The following is a 26,926-nucleotide window of genomic DNA, read 5'->3' as shown; positions in this document are numbered from 1 at the left end:
GTTATTGAAACTTTAATATGGTTTTTATTTCCCTGAAAATTCATGATACGTGACATTTTAATTCATGCAATTTTTACTATTTCTATGTGTAGATTTTTTTTGGAGGAATGTGTAGAGTTTTTTCGTTCCAAAAGAGGTTGTAGGCGTAAATACCAGGTGTAACCCAGATTTTTTTTCTTTTCTTTTTGAAAGTTCAAAACATTTTATTTCAAAGATTCAAAAAATTCCGAAAAACATCTGGTCGTAGTTAATGTTGTATTCTATCCGTGTGCAAAATTTTAAAATAGAATAAGTTATATTTAGAACTCAGTAAAAACAATAAAATCTCACGAAAATGATAAAATCGAGTACTGCTCATCATTGTTCGTCGACGATAAAAACCTAGATCTGTCATCTTTGCTGAACTCAAAATACAACATATTTCGTTCTACAAATTTACACACTAGTAGATTACTGTATTTTCTACATCTGGTATTATTTTCATTTTTTTGAAATGTTCAAATTTGAATTTTTAGAGGTTCAAAAAACGGCTCATTCTCAGGCCATGGGTTATTTTGAAGCAAACTGAACTTTTGGAATTAATTAACCAGGAGATAGTAGCAAAACCGGTGTGTACAGCGTAGGTGAGATTATCTTTGTAGGCGACTCAGGGCGGTAAACATCCATCAGTCCATCATCCAACATGGCAACATTCCAACCACAGCCAGAGCAGCAAGTCTGTTCGGCCGGCCCGCCGCCGCACCCACCGATGGACAGCGCCAGGACGCGGCTCCAATTTTCCAATCCGGTTAAAGTCCGGCGTCTTCTCGTATATAAAAATACGCGGCTAGCCGTCGGTCTGTTTCCAGCCTGCCAAAGAGCCGCCAGCGTCCTACCAGCCACCCGCCCCCGCCGCCGACCAGCCTGCCGCCAGAGTAGCAGCACTAGGATCGGATCGGGGATGATGTGGGGTGTCGCCGCCGCCGTCGCGTCCGCGGCTGCCGTCGCCGTGGCCTCCGGCGCCGAGCTCCTCGCGTGCGACTGCGCCCCCACGGTGCCGGCTGCCACCGTCGTCGTCGGCAGATGCGATAGCTTCCTCTTCCGGAAACAGGTACGTGCTGCGCGGATCACGAATCTCCTCAATCGCCTCCACCCTCAATCCCCTCCTGCCAAAAGAATCTCTCATTCCATGCCAATTCGGTCTTTGATTTGGGATCACGGCGGTGTCCTCCTAAACTGTTTCGTTCCTCTTGCCGATTTCGCAGAAATCTTCGCCGTCGACGGGGGAGGACCGCGCGGAAGAGAAGAAGTTCGCGCCGCGGTTCGACGGGCTGCGCTTCATCGAGACGCTCGTCACGGCGCACCGCTGAGGACATCGCCGGTAAGCTCGGCCGGCCGGCCGGGTGTTCTGTTTCTTAGGAGATTCTTTCCCATCGTCTTCCTGCAATTTGGGGAAGGGGCTAGCGGCTCCGCGATTCAATCGGCTATTGGTTGGCGAATATGCTGCCAAAATTTTGGTACTAGAACAAATTGAGGCTTTTGATTTTCTTTCTTCCCTTTTTCGATCCCCTGATGATTATCATATTATTGATGAGTGATGCCACCGAATTGGAACCGTGAAATGGCATGTGATGATTGTATTCGCTTGTGCTACCATAGCTTCTTTACTATAAGCAACCTGGTTATCTAAATCACTGGATGGATACTCTCAAACTCCAATTGTAGCAAGGGCTTCGGGGGAGGAAGAGAGGAACTATAGGAAGAAGATTAATAGTACAGAGCACACACACAACACGCGAGGTCCAGGCCTCCCTTCAGTTCCACTCCCCTTGTATTTTTACCCTATGCCGATGCCATATTGAATCGCCGGGATGTGATGGTACATGAGATTCTTTGTCAAAGTTGATGTAGTTGTGGCGGCTGCTGGGTACTAGGTCGAGCATGGCGCCAATAGGTTGAAGCTTCAACCTGGATCCCAGCATTAGCTTGTGAAAAAAATGTAGAAACATAGAAGTGCCAAGGTGCTAGGATCGCAAATTCCTGTGGCCAAACTTCATATGATAGGATCGCAAATTCATGTGGCCGAACTTCATATGCTAGGATCACAAATCCCTTTGGCCAAACTTCAAAATGCAGGAGCTCCACATGGCAGCATATGCAAGCAAGTGAACGTGCGAAACGTTACCATACTCGCCTTGCTTGAAATGAGACGATGGAATGGAAGCCACCATTTATAGAGACCAATCAGCCAATAGGAAGCCTGCACTCTTTTGTATAGGATAGTTGCCAACATCAGAGTACTCCAATTCAATTGACCATGGGATCTTCCATACAGTATGAATCGTTGGCAACAACCCATATTGGAATATGTCACGGGCTGTCATCAACCCACCGGCGGTTGTAGCCACTAGGATCCTACAGAGCATGGAATTCCCTCCCGAGAACAAGCACATAAGAGGAACTCATATCAACACTCAAAACAGGTCGACTGACAGGGAATCGAGCTCGTGGTCTGGTTACACTTAGAGGTGATGTGCTAGAACATTACCTGGATCCCACGGTATTAACCGATGCTCAATGACCAAATAGCTCTGCGGGTTACTATTCAATCTGCTGAGCATGTTGTACACCGGTAGCTGGTTTGAAACATTCTCCTTCATCCGGGTGTTGCGTTACTTCTACTCTCCCAGCCAATGATCATTTCCAAAGCTTTGTGTGGGATACGTGCGAGTGTGACAGCAGGAATCCTCCCAGCAAGAATTTGTAACATCACAAGGATAATCAAACATCATATACACTGTAAACATCACATAGTTTCACCCAGCCCCTGGGGGTTAATACCTCGCCCCTGAGGCTAGCAACCGAAGGAGGCCTGGGTGTTGCAAGGGACAGTGGATGACGAGGTGGACGAATAATCCGCATAATCAGTCTGACATTCGTTTAGTTTTATAAATTACCTTGCTTGTTGCAATCCTTATCACTTCACAAACCGCGTGAATATTAATCCATGCACAAGAATTCTGCCGATGTTTATGCTGAGACAACTCCTCACGTCTGAACCCTCATGAAATTCAGCTCGAAACAAGTTTGACCTACCTTTCACGCAAAACATATTTCACTTTTTAACTCAACAAGCTCCGTAGAGGACCGAGCTGCAGCCACCCACACCACCTAGCGTGTGTCACCATCTTCCCCACACCTGCACCACCAAAATTCCACGTCACTTGAGATCTGCACTCGGTAGTTAAGAATTTTGTGTGCACCACAAGCCCCCGTGCAAATAATACAAAGTCATGAAGTCTTTCAGAAGTCACGATATGCAATCCATCTGCATTGTAAACCACTTTCTTGGTCTCTAAGATACATCCTCAGTATCCACCAAGTGGCCTAGTATAACCAGTACATCATAAACACAACCCAGTTGCGTTCCCCTAAAAGGAGAATCAAATGCTTGCCATGATGCAAGAAACCTGGTCGAATAAAAGGAAACAAGACATGTTTACCCTGCCCGAAGCAATAAGATGACATCGGTGTTCAGGTGGGTTGATTTTTCATGCATCGCTCATCCAACGTTAGAACTGGAACACAGGTCCATACAGCACAAAGCAACGGAAAACTGCAACGAAACATGAACTCAGATTATTAAAAAAATGTAGATTCTATACCACTCGACGATCTTTTCCAATTTTCATACACACATGGGGAGCAAATCAAATGAAAAGAGAAGAAATAAATATTCGAGGGGACTGCTGTAAAAACCCTCGAGGTATTATTCTGTTTGTGGGGAATACAAATCACTCGCTAAGTATTATGCTGTGATAAATAATAGCTGCTTTGTTTGCTGTCTGTCTAGGTGAAGGAAGGTATGTGTATGGTGTTTGTGGTTCCGGCGAACAGGTTGTATTCCTTGACATCTGTCTCCTCCCTCGAGCAAGGCTGAGATTGGCCCGTTGGTGGTTTCATTGCAGTTGCTCGTCCACGCCGCTCATCTTTGGACAGCACCGAGGCAGGAGGGCCTATTGGCAGGTTAAATTCAAACAATGAGAAGGGCGTGCTGTCATCTCCCAGTTTGGCATTGTGCTCAGAACAGCCATTTTGGGCTGCAACAAACTCCGATTCAGGAGTTGAGGTACGGTGCCTCATGTCTGGAGTCATGACCAGTTGTGCTCCATTTATAGATAGCGGTGGTGGCATGGCACAGAAGGTCAAAATAGGCTTATTGACTGGCTGTGCAGGTACATACCCATATTCAGGAGGACCTGAATAAGGATGTACATTGCTGTACTGCATTGAGAAGTCGACACATTGGTTCCCAGTAACACCATATCCGACTGGGCTGGGGTAGAAGTTACCTGGCTGAGAATATGGTAGGTATCCACTCGTTGGAACTGACAAGGGATGGCTGTGGAACCCAACAAAGGTTGATGAGTACGGCGGTGCATGTACCTTGTGGTGATGCAACACATGGTCCTGGAAAGGAGCCATACCAAACCCAAATTGGTTGGGTCCAGGAGATTGTATGCTTTTAGGTTGGTATTCTCTGAAACCATTTCCTGCACACATCTCCAGTAATGAACGGGAAGCACTCTTTGCTGGCGGATCGCTTGGGTTGCTATTGTTCCTTTCCGAAGATTCTTCTGAATCAGAAGTAGAAGAGGATTCTGGGTTCTGAGCACTCAATGAGGTCAAGCTGCTGATGCTGCTGTCTATGTCTCCCTCACTTAGACATGACGAACTATCTGAACTAGTTAACTTCTCCATTTGACCAGCATCATTTGTCAAGCAGGAATCTTGCTTGTTCGCCACAATAGGTGCATCACAGTAAGCAGCTTGAGTTTTGTCTCCTTTATTGCATGGATCATCTGTGTCCAACTTACAAGGTTCCTCAGACTTATCAGGACAAACCTCAGCAGGTGGTTCAAACCCTATGTCAAGCTTCTGGCATGTATTGATATCCTTACAACACTTCAACTGATCAGATTGATCAGCATTATCAACTGTTTCAAGATCGTCATTTGCATTAGCTAAGCCAGCTTTCTTTTTTGCATCCATTGGTTCCCATACTTGCTTTGGACTTGCATTCTTGCTTGGTGTACTACAGCCCCGGCTTCCTTTTGCCACTACGAAACTATCCAATGGATAGCACCTGCGGTACTGCAACCTGGGCTTTTCAAGCAATGTTTTCCTAGGCATCTTCATCTCCCTAACTGATCTAGCTGTTGAGGGATAATATCTGTAATCTTCCTGATGGCCACAACTACAGGAGTTGTACTCGTATCTATCTCTTGTCCGGCTATTTGTACTGAACGAGGGGTTGCAGCTTCTAGCAGTACTCCTTATCCGCTCCCTTGATTGGCAGTGAATGTCACCCATGTCCCCAGAGCCATCTTGGCGGTCTTCATACCAACAATTGTTTGCCTGTTCGTGGAAGGAGTCCCTTCTGAATTTCATTTTTCTTCTTGATTTAGATTGCTCGCATATGAAAGAGTCATTGCAATCAGTGGGAACAAATTCTGCTGTTTTACCACATTGCTCATTGCTTTGTTCATCAGACTCAGTGCTTAAGCATTGATCAGCAGAGGTTTCAGGAGAGGAATGTTCTGTAGCGACAATATTATCTTCCTCTTCACTAGCTGAGTATCTGGAATCGAGCATATCAGGTGATTGACAATTACCTGGTGTGATCGACTTGCTTAGAGGTGACAGCAAGATATCACAAAATTTTGAAACTGGAGTTTCTTCCTTATCTCTTCCCTTTTCTTTCAATCTTTCTTTTCTTCTAAGCTTCTTTTCTCTATCTTTTGCTCTCCTCCTCTCTCTGCGTTCTTCTTCTTCACGCTTCTCTTTCTCTTCTTCTTCAAGAAGCTTGGTCTGTAAGATGAGTCATGTTTAGCATAATATCAAAGGATACCAGACAAATACTACCAAATGTTGCTCCCTTTCTTTTTCTACATCTACAACGGTACTTAATATATATGCACCTGCTTTTCCAATGTAATTATTTCTTTGCAAGCAACATGAACCCGCTCTTCCAATAGTTTCAATGCAAGAGACACAAATACACTGTGTGCATTTTGCCGGGCTGTCCCTTCTCTGAAAGCCTTTTCAACCTGTAAACAAAAGCAATATTGTAGCATTAGCTCAATGCTTCAGACAAGAGCATGTGTCTGACTTTCATAGACAAAATGAACGGTAAAGAAACATTGTTTTGGACATTTAATTGACTAGGCGTACACTGACAATGATTATATTTGGTAGAACGAAGACTAAGAACTATGCAGAGATGTTAGCTAAACAAGAGATAAAAAAAATGTTCAGTGCGCTAGGTGAAGTATTATATGCCGTGGTAGAGTTGGCTGTTCTGATTAAAGTAGGTCACAAGCTGTAGACTGAAGAATGTGAAAGGAAGAAGTGCACGCACTACGACAAAAGAAGCCAAAACAGGTGGATATAAAAAAGAAATATGCATCAGAAAAAAAAAATGTCATTGAACGTTAAAAACAGTCTGTGGCTGAGATCATATAACTGAATACATTGCGATGGTATATAATGACATGCATTACTTCCCTATTGTGCTTAAACCTGAGAATGGTTTTGTATAAACCGGGTGGGATGAGTCAGTTTTTCCTTGTGGGTTTGTTTGGTTTGGGCGTAAATGGGCCGACTTTTACAACAGTTTGGTTTAGTTCAGTTTCTCGTACATAACAGTCGGGTTTGGTTTGGTTCAGGCTAGAATAGGTTTGGTTCCACATGGTCAAGCCCATGGTTCTTATCCGGTTGGGGGACCAGTTCTTAGGCCTGCAGCTTCCAATCTCTGCCGCCGTAGTCACCTCCGCTTGCGCCTCGTCTCCCCGGCCGGTCTTCGCTCGTGCCTCGCCGGCCAGCCTACCGCCGCTCGCGCCTCGCCTCGCCGTCCGGCCTGCCGCCGCCGCTCGCGCCTCGCCTCGCCAGCCGGCCTGCTGGAGGGCGACAACGAGATGCGGGGGGAGGCCGGCGATGTGCTGTGCGAGGCCGGCCATGATCTGTTGGAGTCCGGCGACGAGCTGCGCGAGGCCGGCGACATGCTGTTGGAGGCCGACGACGAGCTGCGCGAGGCCGGCTACGAGCTGCGCGGAGGCCGGTGACGAGCTGCGCGAGGCCGGCGACAATCTGCTGGAGGCCGGCGACGAGCTACGGGGAGGCCGGCGACGATCTGCTGGAGGCCGGTGACGAGCTGCGTGGTGGCCGGCGACGATCTGCTGTAGGCTGGCGACAAGCTGCACGAGGCCGACGACGAGTTGTGCCAGGCCGGCGGCGTGCTGATGGAGGCCGGACACGACCTGCTGTGTAGTCAGGAGTGCGCTGGCTTCACGTCTTTGCTCTGTTTTGACCCGTGAAAGCTAGCGCAGCTGACGTGCAAGGGAACTGCTGTACGCAACCCATTTTAGCGAACAGTTTTCAAACAGTTTCAACCCACAGTCTCACCTTCGGTTTAGTTCAGTTTGGCTCAGAATATCAGCCAGGTTTGGTTTTAATTGGGCTGACGGTGCTACGTACGGGTTTAGTTAGAGTTCGGTTGCCACGTTTGATGGCGTGGGTACGGTTGAGGTATGGGGCAGGTCCCCAACCATTCTCACGTTTAATTGTGCTTAGGAATTGCCATAAATCACACTACCTGTTCTTTGAAAATCACTGTAGCAGCATCCAAGAGAAATTCTCTTGCAAGCTCAGGGCTCTTAGCATGCTTCTGTGGATGAAGGCCATCGCCATCTGGATCATTCCCATCCCTGTCCATTGCATCGTCTTCCTGCTCATGCATTTGACACCGAGTTAGACTACAAACTTGCAAAACATCGTTGACTTAGTGCTTATTAATTCTATAGAATAGGATCCACTTACATCATCCTCCTCTGCTTCTTCAGCATGCTCAAAGAAGCTTCTAACACTTTCACCTTTGGTAATCGTCACAAACCCATCCCCCACAATTAGTCTGCGGTGAACACATGATTGGCCCTTCAAGGCATGGGCCTTCACGCAAAATTCCGTGCAGCGGCCATCCAGCCTCCATGCTCTCAAGGTGACAAAATAGTCTTCATACTGATCAAGATCGAGGCCTTTCTTGTGGACTTGGCCATTCATTCCCACGTCTTCAAATTCTAGAATATCAGCTTTTCCTTCATCTGTTCCAATACCCAATTCAAAATGATGATAAGCTCCATCCTGCTCCAAGAAATCTTGGTGCCAATCAACTAGAACTGAATCCTCAAACACCTAGATTTTCCGAAACCAAATTGTCAACAAAACAGCTGTTAACTAGTTAAGGCAAGTACACATCATGAGTCATCTAGTATGCACTTGAAAAGGGAATGTGACTCCTGACCTCACAGTGAAAAGCTGTGTCTGCAACACAGAACCAACTAGTGCAGCGAGGTTCCCTACGTAGGCGTTTCAGATCCTTTAGCTCTTTAAATTCACGAATAACATTCTTTCTGCAGTCCCTGCAAAACCTCTTGTTGTCGAACCTGTTGCGCAGAAAATCCATCAAAACAGTTACTTAAATATTACAACAAATATGCATCAGAAAAGCCAAACCAGTAAACTAGTTTTTTACGCTCTTCACAACAACCAGTATATATAAAATGAAAATGCTGTCAAATTTAGAACATCTTGAACCAAAAGATAATTGAATCCATGAAGTCAGGACCATAAGATACTGTGACTTTTTTTATAATATGACACACATAACTGATTATAACGATTTAAACAGAAGGAAATTGACACTCTGCAAACAGAAAATAACACTTGGACATGGTCACGTTTGAACAATATATAAAAGCTTTACAGCAACTAACTTATTTTAAGTCGCCACCCCACTGAGGCATTATTATAAAACAAGAAAAAGTGGTACCTAACTACACAAAACGACACAGCAAGTTGTCATAGCTCTAATGGAGCACTGTATGCTACATAGTTTTCATGTAAAAAAGTACATAAAATGTTGAATCCCCAAGTTCAGAGCTGCAATGGTATCGACACCAGGAGAAAATATATATAAATTGATGCTTTTGCTTATTGGACACACGTTCTTTAAAAATTAGAACCCATTCAGGGAATGCTCAGTATTTCCCGCATTAAGGATATATATACATCAATGACAAGAAGCAAATGAATCAACTACTATGAACCCATATACTATATAATTCCTTCGATGGTAGTACAACCCTTACCAGCATTCATGGGCTAAAAAAAATTATTGCAGTGAATTCTCAGTTCAATTGGATAATTTTGAATAAATGCTGAATCAACAGATCATCGAGCATCGATATAGTATCGAACAAACAGCACTCCTGATACTCACCTATGCATAAGTCTTTCAGTGAAATCCTCTTCCTTCAACCGTAGAAGAGATGATCTAGCTTCATCTCCCAATGGAGACCAGAAATCCACCAAAGTGTCGCACGAAAGTCGCGCAGTGTGCAAAGCACACGTGTCTCGTGTTCCATGCCCTCTGCCATAATTAGCTATAGCTGGGCTAATCCATCCTCTTCCTCCTCCACCGCATGCATCAGGATAAAGCATTTCCCGATCACGCTCCCTCGATCGTGCATTGTCAAATACCTAGTTAAAACAACGTCAAATTGATTCAAACACAAAATACAGAATGGTTCAATTAGTGCACCCTAATCTAGCATCAATTGAATACTCCCCTGATTGAACCCCAAAGTAAATCCCGTAAAGGCATACTAAAGACAAGGGCCACACAGAACACCACAAAACAGTCTTGCTAAATACACAATTAAAGAACTGGCATGAAAAAACTATCTGTCATGGGGTTATGGATTTAAAAAAAATAGCTGCTGTTAAGGCTTACATTCTGGAGTACATGAAGAGATTTTGCGTTTATAAAGCAGTCGAGAAGAGTTAGGATGCCATCCTTTGTTGTTGAAAGGCCTCCCCAAGGATGAACTGATGGGTCCTGAACATCATGTGGTTCAATCTCAAGACTCCTTTGTTCACTTGAACCTTCTTGATGCATTGACTTCCCATACATCACAATTTGTGTGAAACTTTCTAAGAGCAGCCCATTGCACCTTGAACAGTACAGATTCTTACGAGCATGCTCGATGAGGGTCTGCTTATCTATCCTAAGGAGCGCATGGCGTCCTTGAAGAGACAGGGCACTCCAAAACTGAAACAAGTGAATTGACAGACATAGAATGATCAGTTAAATGGTAAATTATCATTCTTAGAACTGACATAACTTTGATAATGTAGAAATAAGTGGCATGTATTGATTAAGCAGGTAGTCCAGTACTAGAGGTTCACAAAGATGAAAGGGAAAAAAGGTAGTACTTAATAAGTTTAACAAAATCAGCTTGTAACTACAACCAGTTTAATGTACAATATAACACCGTCAGTTTTAATATGGACTAGTTAAATGTCACATTTGCAGAGAACCAAAGAGTGTTGTGCGTGCAAACTGTAGGTGCTTCACAAAGAACTCCATGGGCATAAATATTTGTTCTCAACATCGTACTCCTAACAACCTGAATTTATTGAGAAAAAGTATATAACAGTGATAAGAAGGCAGGTCAAATTTGTTCTTATCACATATGCCTGTCTCCGCTCCACTCTACTCTCCGGATGTGGCGTGTCCACTGAACAACACAGGAGACACCGCTTCATGGATTATGTGGCCGCCACTTACGTAGTTTGGTGACTTTGTGCGGCTAAGTGGTACCGCGACAGCGAAGCACTCTGTGCTCCCTCGCGCCTGATACCTCTGCAGTCTGTACTCTCTCCACCTATATGCAATCTCTCTGTATTTGGATAAACTGAACTGTCGAAAGCACAAGTAGAATTCCACTGCTAGTAGATGGGTGCCTCCAAGCAAAAAATCTATTCTATTTGTGCAGATGCTTGGATAGTACAGTCTCGTTCAGTCGTGCTGGTGCTTCCAAACATAAGGTTTTTTCTCCACCATTACTATCAGCTTATGCACATATCACTTAATGCTTCCAAACATAAGGAATTGATGGCAGAGATCCGATAGAAAAGTATTGGCTCTGAGAAATAGAAAGAGAGAAGAGAACAGGATGAGAAATAGAATGGGAGAGCAGAAAAGGAGCTGGTGCTGCATACAGCGTAGGGGGCTGCGGGACGCTGAGTTATTCTCGGCTGCAACACGGCAAAGAGCGTCGAAGCCTAGAAGGACGATGGCGAGGAAGACGGGGGAGGAAGCAACTGACCGAGCAGGGATGGAGAGAAGGGAGCACCGCTACAGCATTTTGTCGCCGCGTCCGGCTGTCGGCCGCCAGAAGGGGGAAGTGAGCATAGGCACAAGGCAGCACCGCTGGCCTTTGTGGTCTCGTCCAGTTAGGCCAATTAAGATTAGCAGCAGTCTACATATGGCACTTCAGCTTTTTTGGCGGGTAGCCGACATGAGCTCATTAGACGCCGCTACCACTTACATCCCCAACTCTACTCCCAGTAATTATTATTCTAGCTCAACCTAAAGCAGTATTAATTGGACAGGATGGTACAAAGAGTATACCAGTTGCAAAATATACATGAGAAACGATCGGAACGACTGAGGGAAGAAAGAGAATGGCAGACCCTTTTCCTTTCGAAGCCTTCTTACTGTGTGGCACAAAATAGCATCTATCACTTTAATAATGATTAGTATGATAACAATATCATCAGGTTTGACCAGAACACGAGACTACTAGAGTATTTGGACCCAGTGGTGGCACCACTGGGGGGGCGAGGAGGGGCGGCCGCAACGGCTCACCGATTCCGGAAAAGGGAACCCGCCTACAGCTCCCCCCCAAAAGGGAGAAATTATTAACTGCTGCTGGTCGTTGCCATTATTCTCATGTGTCCATTTACAGCTTTTTGTTGTTGTTGAGAACTTCCGTTTACACCCCTATTAGGCCTTTCCAATTGCACTTATCATCTGGCCCATGGCCCATCCCCTCCTCAATCTCTCCCATAGGCCATAACGGTTCGTCCCTGCTCAGTGCCTCCCTGCCGAAAAACCTTCCACCGACTCCCCTAATGGCGCTGCGTGCATGTGCTGACGCAATCTGGAGTAGGAGATTGATTTATATACTAGAATTAAAATATTTGATGTTGTAGAAATATCATGAAGCTTGTGTTCATAAAATATTTAAGCTTGCTAGTGTCATTGCTGATCCTGGTGTTTGGTGACAAATCAATGAATATGGTACCCATAATTAGAAATGAAATGAGAAGGACATTGTCAAGACACCCGAGTCATTTGATTGGCCATAATTTTCCCAAAACAAAATTTGGAAGAGATTGGCGATCATTCGTAGAAGCATGGTATAACGCTATGAATGATTTTGTTAAATAGACTTGCTTCTGTGACTAAAAAATTTAGACCTTATATGTTAGCCCAAGCTCATCTCAAATCCTGGCTCCGCCACTGCTTAGACCTCAAGTTCACACCGTTTTTTGCACTTCATCAGATAATTTGAGGAAAATTCAAGTACGAAATATTTGTACTACTTGGGGATTAGGAAGTGTTTTCTAGTATCAGGGCATAAGAATATTCCCTTCGTTACAATAAACGCATATCATTCTAGTTTCTAGCACAGAAACTAAGATACGAGGGAGGATGAGCAAGATAACCTTATTTAGTACCCAATATATACACTTTCGATCTGTACATCCAGTAGTTTCAACCGAAAAGGTAAATTTCCATAATTCTAAGCAACTTCCATACCAAAAGTTCCAGCCAAAACTATATCGCCAGCTAAGGGCCAGTACCCCGTAGAAACTGCATAATTGGTGGAGTAATACAGCCCCGTCTCATCTCAAATCCTGGCTCTGCCACTGCTTGGACCCCAAGTTGACACCGATTTTTTGCACTTGACCAGATAATTGAGGAGAATTCAAGTAAGAAACATTTCTACTACTTTGAGATTAGGAAGTGTTTTCTAGTACCAGGGCATAAGAAGATTCGCTTCGTTGTAACGAATGCATATTATTCTAGTTTCTAGCACAGAAACTAAGATGCGGTGGAAGATGGGCAAGATAATATTTACTACCCAACAGATACACTTCCCCATCTGTACATCCAGTAGTTTGTGCCGAAAAGGTAAAATTGAATAATTCTAGGCAACTTAGCCAAAACTATATCGCTAGCTAAGGGCCAATACAGCCTAGTATACCACCCAGACACACAGCCCACCAGCAATGCTGAGCCCAATGATGTCGTATAAATCGAACAGGTCATCTTACGGCTAGCATAAAAGGCTCAAGAGTGGACGGCATAAACCCTATGGGTTAATCAACTGAAATAGCCCAAGAGGGATAGTAACGCAGTTCCCAATTGTCCTAATCAAGTGGCAGTAGTCCCACTCTACAGAATTCCGGTTGTTCCCATCACTGCGGTCAGGTAGCACATCAGTTAGCGACCATCCAACACATCCAATTGCCGAAACACGACAAACCGGTCGATTGCAATCTTCGGGTAACTCCCAGCATAGAGTCAGTCGGCAGAACATTTAGCCACCCAATGTTAATAGGCAATAGCAGAACCTGGAGCTGACGCCAGTTGATTGGGCAAAGTTATCCAGTCAGGCCACTCAGGCGACGAACGCTGAGAGCATGGGAGAGGAGCCAATCAAATCAACCCCCCTCAGGGTGAGGGACAAACTACTAGAGTAGAAACCAAGCTCCACACCCGAGCGGACCCAACCAGAAGTATGTCTCAGATCCGCCCCAGGTAGAGGCAGCAGAGGTGAGGTGCCGTCATTATCCGCGGAGCCAGATCCGATGGAGTTGGGCTGTGTGGGAGGTGACGGTACCTTCCGTAGGCGGTCGAAAGTGATCTCGTCGCGGTGGCGCGACCAGATCGCCGACGAGGAGGGAGAGGGGGAGGGCGGCGCGTCTGCGACCATGGCGGGCATGGCGTGGACGTAGTCGTAGGTGGAGGTTCAGCGTTGCAGCGGGGTCGATCGGGGTGGCGGCATCGGTAGGGGGTCGGATGGATGGATGGATGGGATCTGAGATGTGGGAGAAGGGGGGTTTGATGGTGGTGGTGGCGAGAGGATGAGGAGAAGAAGCTCTGCCTTCCTGCTTTCTCTCTCTCTCTCTCCCTCTCGGTGTCTGCGTCACTGCGTGTGGGGCTCAATACAGAGCAAGCCGGGGAAAAAAGGAGAAAGATTTTGAGTGATTTCCTTTTCAGGTAAAATATCAGGATTTCCGTTTTATTATATAGAGCTAATTACCTAAATGTACATTTAGTAAAAATGCTACAAATCGTAATACACCTATGTACGCCGTACACCACAAACAAACCCAAATAGCTCATGTGCGATATTCTGTCTATGCAGCCATGGCCCCATCCTGACTGCCTATCCCGGCGTCATCCGCCTCCATCTCTATCATTCACCGCAACTGGTGGAAGCCCCTTGTAATGTTCTAAGAGTCAGGACTCGAAATCGAAGCATCCACTTGCAAGAGCTCGTGGAAGGGCTATGGGTCCCATGGGGTGAGTTCATACTCACTTGACCTACTTCCAACAAGGCTCCTCACGAGCTAGATTCCTCACCAACAATGTACGGCGATAAGTTCGATGCTCCAACATTGGAAGGTTAGTAGTTTGTGGATTTCCAAAACTGCATAAGTTGTCTGCTATGGTTCAAACTCGTGTGTGTTTTGCAAAGTGTGCACGATCAATATGTTAGTATGATTTGTCTATTGCAAATGTTGATTTAACGTTACAAATATTTTACGGAATGTTGCAAATATTGGCCTTCCATGTTGCAACATATTTTGACTTTTTTGGAGTTTTTTGTACGATTCATGGGGATTTTGTTGTGTGCCCAGTGGAGGATGTTGCATTACATTTTTTTGCTACATTGGTGTTTTTGAAATGTTGTTGCCTATTTTATTTATACGATTTTGCCCCACTACGGGAAGAATTGCGACAATGTTGCAATAGTACATAAATGTTCTCGAGTGGGAGGATTGTGATGCAAGGGTTTGAGGGCCTACATTTTGTGTTTTATGGTGATCTAGCGGCAGGTGAGGGGTTTGGTGCTTACTTTGCTTGGCCGACGTAGAATAGGTGTCGTCGTGCTTTTCTAGCATCATCTTGGTTGTCTAACGAACTTGAAATAGTCATTGTATAGCATAAGATGACCCATGGCCCTTTGAAAACCGGTCACCTTTCGCCCCATATATCAAACCTCCATATTGGGACAATGCATTTTGCTCCTCATTCTTTTTTTTAGAGTCGAGAGGATCATGAGGTGTTCCTCATGAGCAACTTCATCATCAGACTATGCATCCATAAACTGATGGTGGAAATTCTTACCGTAGCTATCCATAGTATACGAATCAAGCAATAAAACATTCAAACAATGAAAGAGTCATGTAATTTCTTCAAAAGCAATTTGGACACAAATTTAACTAGCACAAGAGTTCTAAACAACACGGTAAATATCTTATCAAGCTTTATTTAATTAGGGGTGGAGCCTTAATAAGGTGCAGCCATAAGCATGTGCAAAAACACCCCTTATAATGGGTCCTAGAGCCATTTTCATGTGCATAAAGGAATTATTAAGACAAAAATGCCACATCATAGCAATAAGATTTATGGTCCCCGACGTAAACCCCTCTAATGCAATCCATAGTGTTGGAAGACGGTTTCTGTCATTCTAACCCCTCAAACACTAATGCATTACATCAAAGTGCAGCCCTATGAGCCCATATTGGTGAAGTAATATGCAGACGACGTTCGCATACAACCATCATAGAACAACATAAAAGACAGAAGACTTAACCAAATACTCATTACACATCATTGCTTGTGACGATAAAGCACATATCCGTTGGGAACCCCAAGAGGAAGGTATGATGAGTATAGCAGCGAGTTTTCCCTCAGTAAGAAACCAAGGTTATCGAACCAGTAGGAGATGAAGATCACGTGAAGGTTGTTGGTGGCGGAGTGTAGTGCGGCGCAACACCAGGGATTTCGGCACCAACGTGGAACCTGCACAACACAATCAAACTACTTTGCCCCAACTTAACAGTGAGGTTGTCAATCTCACCGGCTTGGTGAAAAACAAAGGATTAAACGTATGGTGTGAAAAATTATGTTTGCTTGCAGAAAACAAAAGAGAACAATGATTGCAGTAGGTTGTATTTCAGATGTAAAAGAATGGACCGGGGTCCACGGTTCACTAGTGGTGTCTCTCCAATAAGATAAATAACATGTTGGGTAAACACATTACAGTTGGAAAATTGACAAATAGAGAGGGCATAACAATGCACATACATATCATGATGACTACTATGAGATTTACTTAGGGCATTACAACAAAGAACATAGACCGCCATCCAGCATGCATCTATGCCTAAAAAGTCCACCTTCGGATTAGCATCCGCACCCCTTCCGGTATTAAGTTGCAAACAACAGACAATTTCATTAAGTACTGTGCGTAATGTAAACAATACAAATATCCTGAGACAAAGCATTGATGTTTTATCCCTAGTGACAACAGCACATCCACAACCTTAGTGTTGGGGGGATGACCCCCGGTATGCCAAAGGCATGCCAAACCGGATGGTTTGAGCCATCAAGATACCGGTTTAATGTTTATACCGGAGCACAAAGATAAGTGTTTGGCTAAGTGAAGTTAAGTCGGTATCCCCGTGAGGGGTATGCCGGAACCGGGTAGAGAAGACGCCGGTCTGCCGGTAAGAAAAGCATGTCGGCAAGACTGGTCAAAGATTCTCTTCAGAGCTAGAGGACAAAGATGAGCTAAGCAAAGTAGCTTTAAACGAAGCCCTGGCGCCAAAGAGGAGGATGACGCTGAAAGAAGCCGGAGGACGTCAGTCTCCCTGATTAAAGAAGACCCCAGCGTCATCTATGATTAAAGTAGCTTTGTAAAGTTGTTTGTCTAGTCAAAGATGCCATTAGGGTTTCTTGCCCTATAAGCCACCCTCTCCCCTATATAAGGAGAGGGGGCACAACCCTTGCGCGGGTACCTGTTGGACGATGAACCTTGTATCCAAAAACCTGTATCGTGTTGAGATCAATGAAGAGAGTGATCTAGAGCAGAGTTCTTCCTTGTGTGTTTCTTCTTGTTTCACTGCCTTTGGCTGAGTTCTTGAGGAAAGCATCCGGAAGTTCATCCCATCTAATCACAAACCCTCCCCCGAATCCTCTTGCGCCCATTCGGCCCCAACTTAAGCCATCCCATGGCATCTGCTCGTTCACCACGACGACAGTTGGCGCCCACCGTGGGGCATGAAGTGGCGCTTGCTGGAGTTCACATTCGGGCGGGCATCCTCGACGTCGCCGGCCAGCGTACGGTGTCCGCGCTGGTGCAGCGCATCTACTCCATGGACTTCATCAACGACAACGCGGGTTGCTTCGCCAACGGCGGCATCTTCCCCAAGAACGGCCGCATCGTCGAGTTTGGCAGCCACCGCATCTAGTTCGGCACTGTCCCTGTGCGCCAGCGCCTCTCGCCGATGATGGTGGCTCCGGATCCGCCAAGGTGGCTATGTGCTGGCCGCGCCGCCAGCAGCGTGGAGGTGATGATGGCTGGCGTGGTCGGCACCGGCAAGGAAGCTGTGGAAGAAGGTGCTGGGCGTGCGGCATCAACCCGTGTGGCCAAGCCACCGCTGGAGCGCGACGCAGGCGCTGCGGGAGCATCGTCCGCGCTACCGGAAACACCACTCCAAGCGGCGATGAGCGTCCTCGCCACGCCCATCGCGCAGAACATCGACCCGGCAGCGGCTCAGGCGGAGCTGGAGGCGCAGCGCCAGAAGCTGCTCGAGAACGGCAAGGACGTCGTCAGGGCGCAGCGCGAGCTGAACCTAACCATACGTGAGTATAACGCTGCCCATGGCTTTGCTTCAGTTAGCGCTCATGCTGCTAGGATACCGGAAAACCGGCTTAAGGCTCGCAATCTAGATCAGGATCTGCGTAAGGAAATTCTTGCCGACAAAAGTGTCTCTGCATCTGTGAGCATCGTAGAGAAACCTAAGTACAGTAGCCCGGATAAAACTATCAAAGCTGCTAAGGCTGCGGTAGAGCTGTGTGAATCGTTTTCCGGGGATGCTCTGGCAAAACAACAAGAGCGCGTCCGGGAGCTGCTTGAAATTATCGAGCAGCAAAACGCTGAGCAGCTTGCTAAGCTGAACAAGGTTGTGGCTTCAAAATCCGCGCGTTCAACAAAGAATGCCGGTAGCAAGTCCCATGGGCAGGCCTCGTCCCCCCCATCCGGACAGAAGAAGAGAAAAAGAGATGAATGCGCAGCAGATGACTGTGTATGATCCGGTTCTTGCCGGAAAACAATAAGTCGGGCAACACGATGCTGGTAGAAAAAGCCAAGGGGCAGACAGAGGCTACGCCAAAGGAGGCTATGCCGGAAACAATCATGCCGGTAAACACGAGACCGGGCAAAATTATCAAGCTGCAAGGGCGGCGTATGACGAGGAGGAAATGCTTCCCCCGAGGTACCGGCAGGCAAGGGCCGCGGTACCGGATTGTTATGATGAGGCTGATTCAACAAGACCGGCAGCATACCGTAACCCATTGGGAGAACGCCTAGGAGAAAGATACCTGCCAGAACGGGATGCGAGGCACCGTCTGGATAGAGTATATTTGTCAGAAATGATCGAGGCAGAAGGTCCTCCGGGCCCAAAATGTTTTGGTCCAAGGATCATGAAAGAGGGACCACCGGTTCGCAACTTCCAGTTGCCCCGTGACACAAAAACGTATGACGGTACCACTAAGCCGGAAGACTGGCTTGCGGATTATGTGACCGCGGAATACGTCGCTGGTGGCAGAGGAACCGTAGCTGGAGGAGGAAACTGGCGTTGGATCGTGAGAATCATACCATCATTCTTGGTGGGACCAGCATGAATCTGGCTGAACAACTTGCCGGCAGGAAGCATAAACGGTTGGTTGGACTTTGAGGAAGCTTTTGTAAGTAACTTCAGCAGTACGTACCGGAGGCCAAACAGGCCGCAGCAGCTCGCCTTGTGCGTACAGCGCCCAAATGAAACAGACCGGGATTACCTGGCCCGGTGGAACACCACGAGGAACTCCTGTGAAGGAGTGATAGAGGCGCAAGCCATTGCTTGGTTTAGCAGTGGGTGCAGAAGAGGTTTGCCGTTGTGGCAAAAAGCTGCAGCGGACCATGCCGGCAACGCTGGCGGAAATGATACGTGTGGCAGATAACTACGCATTGGGAGACCCAATGCAACCAGCAGTACAAGCTGAGCTGGAACAATTGAACCCGCCTCAGCAGCGCCAAGAGCAACACCGGGATAACTGGAACAACAAAAGAAGGGAAGATTTCCCGGATCGAAGATACGGTCCGCAGCAAGTTGCTGTTGTACAAGAGAACTCTGAGGCCAGCGGCAGTCAGAGGCAAAGAACCGGATCGCAGCCGTGGGCGGGTCCTAAGAAACAGTGGGTCGAAAAGAAACCCTGGGGCCAGAAAAAGAATTGGCAGGAACCTGCGAAGTATACCATGGAAGCCGCCATGGATCAACCTTGCCGATGGCACACTCCGAATCCAGCTCACCCGTCAAATCATCTGACGAAGGATTGTTCTTGGACCAAGTACTTGATGCTCAAGTGAGCAGTAAAAGACGCGCAAGCACAAGGGTGCTCCACAATGCAACCACCATCTCAAGATATGCTACGTCAGCATCAACTACCACCACCACCGCCGCTTACCGGGGCAAATGCTTTACCGGTACACCCTCAGCCAAACCGGCAGCAGTACCAGCAAGTTAACCAGGTGGGAGAAGGCAATGGCCAACCACCTCCACCGGCACCTTTAGGCCGGAATGTTTACCATGATCCAGATATGTGCTGCGTTGTGTTCGTCACTGAGCCAACCGACAGACAAAGCCTGCATCGCCGTTCTATGGAGGTGAATGCTGTGATGCCGGCAGTGCCAAAATACATGATGTGGTCAGATCAGGAGATCTCTTGGTCGTTCAAGGATCACCCCAGGGTAATGCCTAACCCGGGTGGTTATGCTCTTGTTTTGGACCCAATCATGCAGGGGCCAAACGCTCGAGTCAAATTGAGCAAGGTGCTGATAGACAATGGAAGCAGCATAAACATCATGTACCGGCACACCATGCATATGCTGGGCATAACAGAAAACATGCTTCAGCCAACTCGTACAACTTTCCATGGAATCGTTCCGGGCTTATCCTGCGCTCCGGTTGGAAAAGTCCGGGTGGATGTGTCGTTTGGAGGACGTGACAATTGCCGGGTTGAAAACCTTGAGTTCGAGGTGGTGGACTTAGATAGTCCTTACCATGCGTTGCTGGGGAGACCGGCATTGGCTGCTTTCATGGCCTCAACTCACACGGCCTATCTCAAGATGAAGATGCCGGCACCTCGTGGACCCTTAACTGTGGTGGGAAACTACAAAGTCTCACTGGAAACCGCTTCAGCCGGATCAAACCTGGCGGAATCGCTGGTGATCGCAGAGGAAAAAAGGAGGATGCAACCGTCGTTGCGCCGCTCAGTCCTCACAGCTGAGCTTAGCGGCAATGAGTGCAAACTTGGGTACACCGGCATTCAAGCCGACAAAAGAAACAAAGGACATTGTGCTGGACCCGGCTTACCCTGAGCGCACCGTTCGTATCGGTGCCGGCATGAATGAGGCATAGGAAAGCGCACTCATCAGCTTCCTCCGTGAGAATCGGAATATCTTTGCCTGGTCTACTGATGACTTGGTAGGTGTTCCGAGGGAGCTGGCTGAGCACTCTTTAAATGTCCGGAAGGATGCTAAGCCGGTAAGGCAGCCGCTGCGCCGGTTTGCTGAAGACAGGAGAAAGATCATTGGAGAAGAGGTGACAAAGTTACTGGTTGCCGGTTTCATTGTGGAAGTGCTGCACACAGAGTGGCTAGCAAATCTGGTGCTGGTCGAAAAGAAGAAAGAAGAGAACCTAGAAGCAAAAGCTCCAAAGGTGTGGCGCATGTGCATCGACTACACCAACCTGAACAAAGCTTGCCCAAAAGACCCTTTTCCCTTTACCCCGGATCGATCAGATGATTGATTCCACTGCTGGTTGTGAACTGTTGTCTTTCCTGGATGCTTATTCCGGTTTCCACCAAATCCCCCTGAAAAAGGAAGATCAAATAAAAACTGCGTTCATTACCCCACACGGGGCTTATTGCTATGTCACTATGCCTTTTGGTTTGCGCAACGCTGGTGCAACGTACCAACGCTGTATGCAAAAATGCTTGTTTGATCAAATCGGAAAGAATGTGCAAGTCTATGTGGACGATGTCGTAGTAAAAACTAAGGTAAAAGAAACCTTAATCGATGACCTCCGGCAAACATTTGATAACTTGAGAAGATTCTGGATGAAACTCAATCCGGCAAAATGCACCTTTGGTGTTCCTGCCGGCAAACTGCTAGGCTTTCTCGTGTCAAGCCGGGGCATTGAGGTTAATCCGGTAAAAATCCGGGCAATCGAAAGAATGACTATACCGCGCGATCTCAAGGATGTGCAAAAGTTTACCGGAAGCTTGGCATCGCTAAGCCGGTTCATAAGCAGGTTGGGAGAAAAGGCTTTGCCACTCTATGCTCTCATGAAAAAATCCGATACGTTCGTCTGGACCCCTCAGGCAGACGCGGCGTTTAAAGAGCTAAAAACAATGCTGGCCACAGCGCCTATACTGGCTTCACCTCTAGAAAGAGAGCCTATGTTGTTATACATAGCAGCAACAAACCGGGTTGTGAGTGTGGTAGTTGTGGTTGAAAGAGAAGAGGAAGGAAAAACCGTGCAGAGGCCAGTATACTACCTGAGCGAGGTGCTCTCCCTCTCAAAACAAAACTACCCGCACTTCCAGAAGATGACTTATGGCGTGTTCATGGCCGCCACAAAGCTTAAGCATTACTTTGAAGAGCACCCTATGAAAGTGGTGAGTGAGGCACCCATTTTCGATATCATGTGCAACAAAGATGCTAGCGGAAGGATTGCAAAGTGGGCAATTCAGATATCACCATACGTACCAGTGTACGAAAGAAGGGATGCCATAAAATCGCAAGCTTTGGCTGATTTCCTTGTTGATTGGGCGGAAATGCAATACAAGCCACCAGACCAAAAAATAGAATACTGGAAGATGCACTTTGACGGATCCAAACTCAAAGAGGGTCTAGGTGCCGGTGTGGTGCTACAAGTACATTTCAAGGCATCAAACAATGTCGCTGAGTACAAAGCTCTGATTCATGGGCTTAAGGTCGCAAAAGAAATCGGTGTGCACCGGATCATTTGCTACGGAGATTCAGATCTCGTGGTGCAACAATGTTCCGGAGATTGGGACGCAAAAGATGCCAACATGGCTTCGTACCGGTTTCACGTGCAAAAGATTGCCGGCTTCTTTGAGGGCTGTGAGTTTCACCATGTGCCACGAGCGGAAAATGAGGCCGCGGATGCTTTGTCCAAGCTGGGCTCATCTAGGCAAGAAATTCCTCCCGGAATAGCCTTGGCACACTTAAGAGTACCATCGATCAAACCAAGCCCGGAATCGGAATCAATTTTCGTACCGGAATCACATGTGGTACCCATGGATATCGATGAAGGGAACCCGGGGACTGTTCTGGCAAACTCGGGGACTGTTCCGGCAAGCTCGGGAACTGTTCCGGCAAACTCGGGGACTGCTGCGGCCATACCGGAAGAAACAATGCTGGTGGATAACATGGAGATAGACGCACCGGTGTTTCTGGTTCGAGAGGCACCATCTTGGGTTAAACCTATTAAGGAATTCCTGATCAACGGCACCCTGCCGGATGACGAAAATGAGTCCAGAAGGATCCAGAGGAGGTCCAAAGCGTACACCATCATCAATGGTGAGGTGTACAAGAGAAGTGTTACCGGTGTCCTTCAAAGATGTGTGGAACCGGAAGAGGGAAAAGAAATGCTTGAGGAGATTCACCAAGGAGAATGTGGGCACCACGCTTCCTCAAGGGCGTTGGTAGCAAAAGTGTTCCGGCATGGGTTCTATTGGCCCACTGCTCTGGAAAATGCTGAGGATTTGGTAAGAAAGTGCAATGGGTGCCAGAGGTACGCCAAGCAAAATCATACCCCAGCATCCGGTTTAAAAACCAAACCGCTAACTTCTGTTTGGTGCCTTGATATGGTTGGCCCATTCAAAACTGCAAGGGGAAATATGACCCACATCTTGGTTATGGTGGACAAATTCACCAAGTGGCTAGAAGTGAAACCTATCGCAAAGTGTGATGGGCGCACAGCGGTGAAATTCTTAAAAGATGTTATCTTGCGGTATGGCTACCCACATAGCATTATCACTGACAATGGAACCAACTTTGCTCAAGGTGAGTTCAAAAGATTTTGTGAGGATAACAATATCCGGTTGGATTTGTGCTCAGTGGCACACCCACAAGGCAATGGCCAGGTGGAAAGAACAAATGCTTTGGTACTTTCCAGTATCAAACCGAGACTCATCGAGGCGGTGGAAAAGTCACCGGGGTGTTGGCTCGATGAGCTACCATCAGTGCTGTGGAGCATAAGAACAACTCCAAACCGGTCCACCGGATACACTCCATTCTTTATGGTTTACGGAGCAGAAGCGGTCATACCAACCGAGATTCTCCATGACTCACCAAGAGTGCAGCTCTATACCGAGCAAGAGGTAAAAGAGGCCAGAGAAAACGATGTGGACTTGCTAGAAGAAGTAAGAGAGTTGGCATTGGCAAGAACAGCCATTTACCAGCAAAACCTCAGATGCTATCATAGCCGGAAGGTTAACCCGAGAGTATTCCGGGAAGGAGATCTGGTGCTACGCCTAGTGCAGCGCACTGAAGGCCGGCATAAGCTTTCACCCCCATGGGAGGGACCCTTCATTGTGAGCAAAGCTCTCCACAATGATGCCTATTACCTGATTGATGCACAGGAATGGAAGAAAGGAAAGGCGGACAGGTCCGGAGAGGAGACCAAGCGTCCATGGAATGTAGCCCTGTTGCGTCCCTTCTACTATTGAAGTTGTGGTGTAAGAAGTTCCTTTTTGTACCTTATATGCTATGAATAAAAGATGTCGGGACCTCGAATGAATCTTAGGGACTACCCCTACTGAAATTGCATGCAATATGTTTATTTTTCAGTTCACCGGTTGCTTAGTGAACATTTTTTCTTTCCGGTTTAGTAGCGTGCTAAACCTACCGGAGTCTTCGACTCTGCTGCTGTCCGCAACCCGGCTTCATGGCAAGCAAGATAAACCGGTAGCAATTAAGCACGTGAACTGCGAGAAGAGAGAGTGGGAACGAACAATCCGGAAAAGTTTAACTAACCCCGGTTAAACCGGTTTTTTGTGAAAATTTCGAGTTATTTCTTAGTTCAAGAAGGTGCTTGCTTGGTAAAAGAACTTTGTGCTCATACGCCAAAGAACGCCCAGAGAAGGCAGGCAAAGCCAAAGCAAAAGAGCCAAGTGTGCATTGGATTGGATGCGGAAACAATTCCGAAATCTTTGCAGTGCAGGATAAAAGCAACACAACAAGCAAAAATGCGAAGGCAATAGGCAAACACAGGTTAATAGGTTACCGGTATAGCATACCGGCATAAGTCGTTGTAGCACAACCAAAAGGACAGTTAAGTTTTATGTTACATCATAAACCCCGGCATACCGGGGTAGAATTTGACGAGCATTGTTTTAAGATAACCAGGACAGGCAAACGCTTTGAAAGAGGCATGATACGCGTTCAACACGCGTCCGTTGGGAACCCCAAGAGGAAGGTGTGATGCGTACAGCGGCAAATTTCCCTCAGTATGAAACCAAGGTTATCGAACCAGTAGGAGCCAAGAAGCACGTTGAAGGTTGATGGCGGCGGGATGTAGTGCGGCGCAACACCAGGGATTCCGACGCCAACGTGGAACCTGCACAACACAACCAAAGTACTTTGCCCCAACGAAACAGTGAGGTTATCAATCTCACCGGCTTGCTGTAACAAAGGATTAACCGTATTGTGTGGAAGATGATTGTTTGCAGAAAACAGTAGAACAAGTATTGCAGTAGATTGTATTTCAGTAAAGAGAATTGGGCCGGGGTCCACAGTTCACTAGAGGTGTCTCTCCCATAAGATAAACAGCATGTTGGGTGAACAAATTACAGTTGGGCAATTGACAAATAAAGAGGGCATGACCATGCACATACATATCATGATGAGTATAGTGAGATTTAATTGGGCATTACGACAAAGTACATAGACCGCCATCCAACTGCATCTATGCCTAAAAAGTCCACCTTAAGTTAAACATCCGAACCCCCTCCAAAGATTAAGTTGCAAAGCAACAGACAATTGCATTAAGTATGGTGCGTAATGTAATCAACAACTACATCCTTAGACATAGCATCAATGTTTTATCCCTAGTGGCAACAGCACAAAACAACCTTAGAACTTTCTGTCACTATCCCAGGTGTCAATGCAGGCATGAACCCACTATCGAGCATAAATACTCCCTCTTGGAGTTACAAGCATCTACTTGGCCAGAGCATCTACTAGTAACGGAGAGCATGCAAGATCATAAACAACACATAGATATAACTTTGATAATCAACATAACAAGTATTCTCTATTCATCGGATCCCAACAAACGCAACATATAGAATTACAGATAGATGATCTTGATCATGTTAGGCAGCTCACAAGATCCGACAATGATAGCACAATGGGGAGAAGACAACCATCTAGCTACTGCTATGGACCCATAGTCCAGGGGTAGACTACTCACACATCACACCGGAGGCGACCATGGCGGCGTAGAGTCCTCCGGGAGATGAATCCCCTCTCCGGCAGGGTGCCGGAGGTGATCTCCTGGATCCCCCGAGATGGGATCGGCGGCGGCGGCGTCTCTGGAAGGTTTTCCGTATCGTGGCTCTCGGTACTGGGGGTTTCGCGACGGAGGCTATTTGTAGGCGGAAGGGCAGGTCAAGAGGCGGCACGGGGGCCCCACACCACAGGGCCGCGCGGCCAAGGGGGGGGGCGCGCCGCCCTATGGTTTGGGCGCCTCGTGGCCCCTCTTCGTCTCCTCTTCGGACTTCTGGAAGCTTCGTGGCAAAATAGGACCCTGGGCGTTGATTTCGTCCAATTCCGAGAATATTTCTGTTGGGGGAATAACCCCCGGTATGCCAAAGGCATGCCAAACCGGATGTTTTGAGCCATCAAGATACCGGTTTAATGTTCTTACCGGAAGCCTGGTAGGAATTTGGGAAAGCAAAGCTAGGCCGGTATCCCCAAAGGGGTATGCCGGAACCCGGTAAAGAAGGTACCGGAAAGGAGGGCCTGACGGCAGGACTGGTCAAAGATTCTCTTCTGAGCAAGAAGACAAGGATGAGCTAAGCAAAGTGGCTTTAATCGAGCCACGGCGCCAAAGAGAGGGGTGACGTCCAAAGAAGCCGGAGGACATCGCAGCCCCCGATTAAAGAGGACTCCGGCGTCACCCATGATTAAAGTAGCTTTGTACAGTAGCCTTGTAAAGTAGTTTGTCCAGTCAAAGATGCCATTAGGGTTTCTTGCACTGTAAGCCACCCTCTCCCCTATATAAGGAGAGGGGGCAGCCCTTCTTCAGGTGGATGTATGTACGCGCGAGACCACAGGAGAGTTTTAGGCAATAAAACTTGTAACCATGTTGTGATCAATGAAGCTAGCGATCTAGTAAAGAGTTCTTCCTCTTGTCTCTCTTCTTGTATACCGGTCTCTGGCTGTGTTCTTGAGGAAAGCATCCGGAAGTTCTTCCCATCTAATCGCAAACCCTCCCCCGAATCCTCTAGCTTCCATTCGGCCCCAATCTAAGCCATCCTATGGCATCTGCTCGTTCACCACGACGACAGTTGGCGCCCACCGTGGGGCATGAAGTGGCGCTTGATGGAGTTCACATTTGGGCGGGCGTCCTCGAGATCTCCGGCGAGCGTACGGTGTCCGCGTTG

At 47.0% G+C, this 26,926-nt stretch overlaps 2 protein-coding genes across 2 annotated transcripts; one reads left to right on the top strand and one right to left on the bottom strand.

The window, feature by feature from the left end:
- Positions 1-738: 738 nt before the first annotated feature.
- Positions 739-1,670, top strand: LOC127303448 (uncharacterized). The gene is made up of 2 exons (XM_051334182.2): positions 739-1,090; positions 1,245-1,670. The coding sequence occupies exons 1-2, from the start codon at positions 749-751 to the stop codon at positions 1,347-1,349; spliced, it is 447 nt and encodes a 148-aa protein (XP_051190142.2). The 5' UTR covers positions 739-748; the 3' UTR covers positions 1,350-1,670.
- Positions 1,671-3,596: 1,926 nt separating this feature from the next.
- On the bottom strand, positions 3,597-14,104 carry LOC127303441 (uncharacterized). The gene is made up of 8 exons (XM_051334177.2): positions 13,794-14,104; positions 9,830-10,147; positions 9,317-9,576; positions 8,339-8,480; positions 7,858-8,229; positions 7,634-7,765; positions 5,961-6,089; positions 3,597-5,850 (listed from the first exon to the last, which is right to left on the bottom strand). The coding sequence occupies exons 1-8, from the start codon at positions 13,893-13,895 to the stop codon at positions 3,829-3,831; spliced, it is 3,477 nt and encodes a 1,158-aa protein (XP_051190137.1). The 5' UTR covers positions 13,896-14,104; the 3' UTR covers positions 3,597-3,828.
- Positions 14,105-26,926: the final 12,822 nt, after the last annotated feature.

The sequence above is a fragment of the Lolium perenne genome, chromosome 1 (genome assembly GCF_019359855.2).
Source record: "Lolium perenne isolate Kyuss_39 chromosome 1, Kyuss_2.0, whole genome shotgun sequence".
Lineage (NCBI taxonomy): Eukaryota > Viridiplantae > Streptophyta > Magnoliopsida > Poales > Poaceae > Lolium > Lolium perenne.
This window is presented reverse-complemented; position numbering and strand designations above follow the sequence as displayed.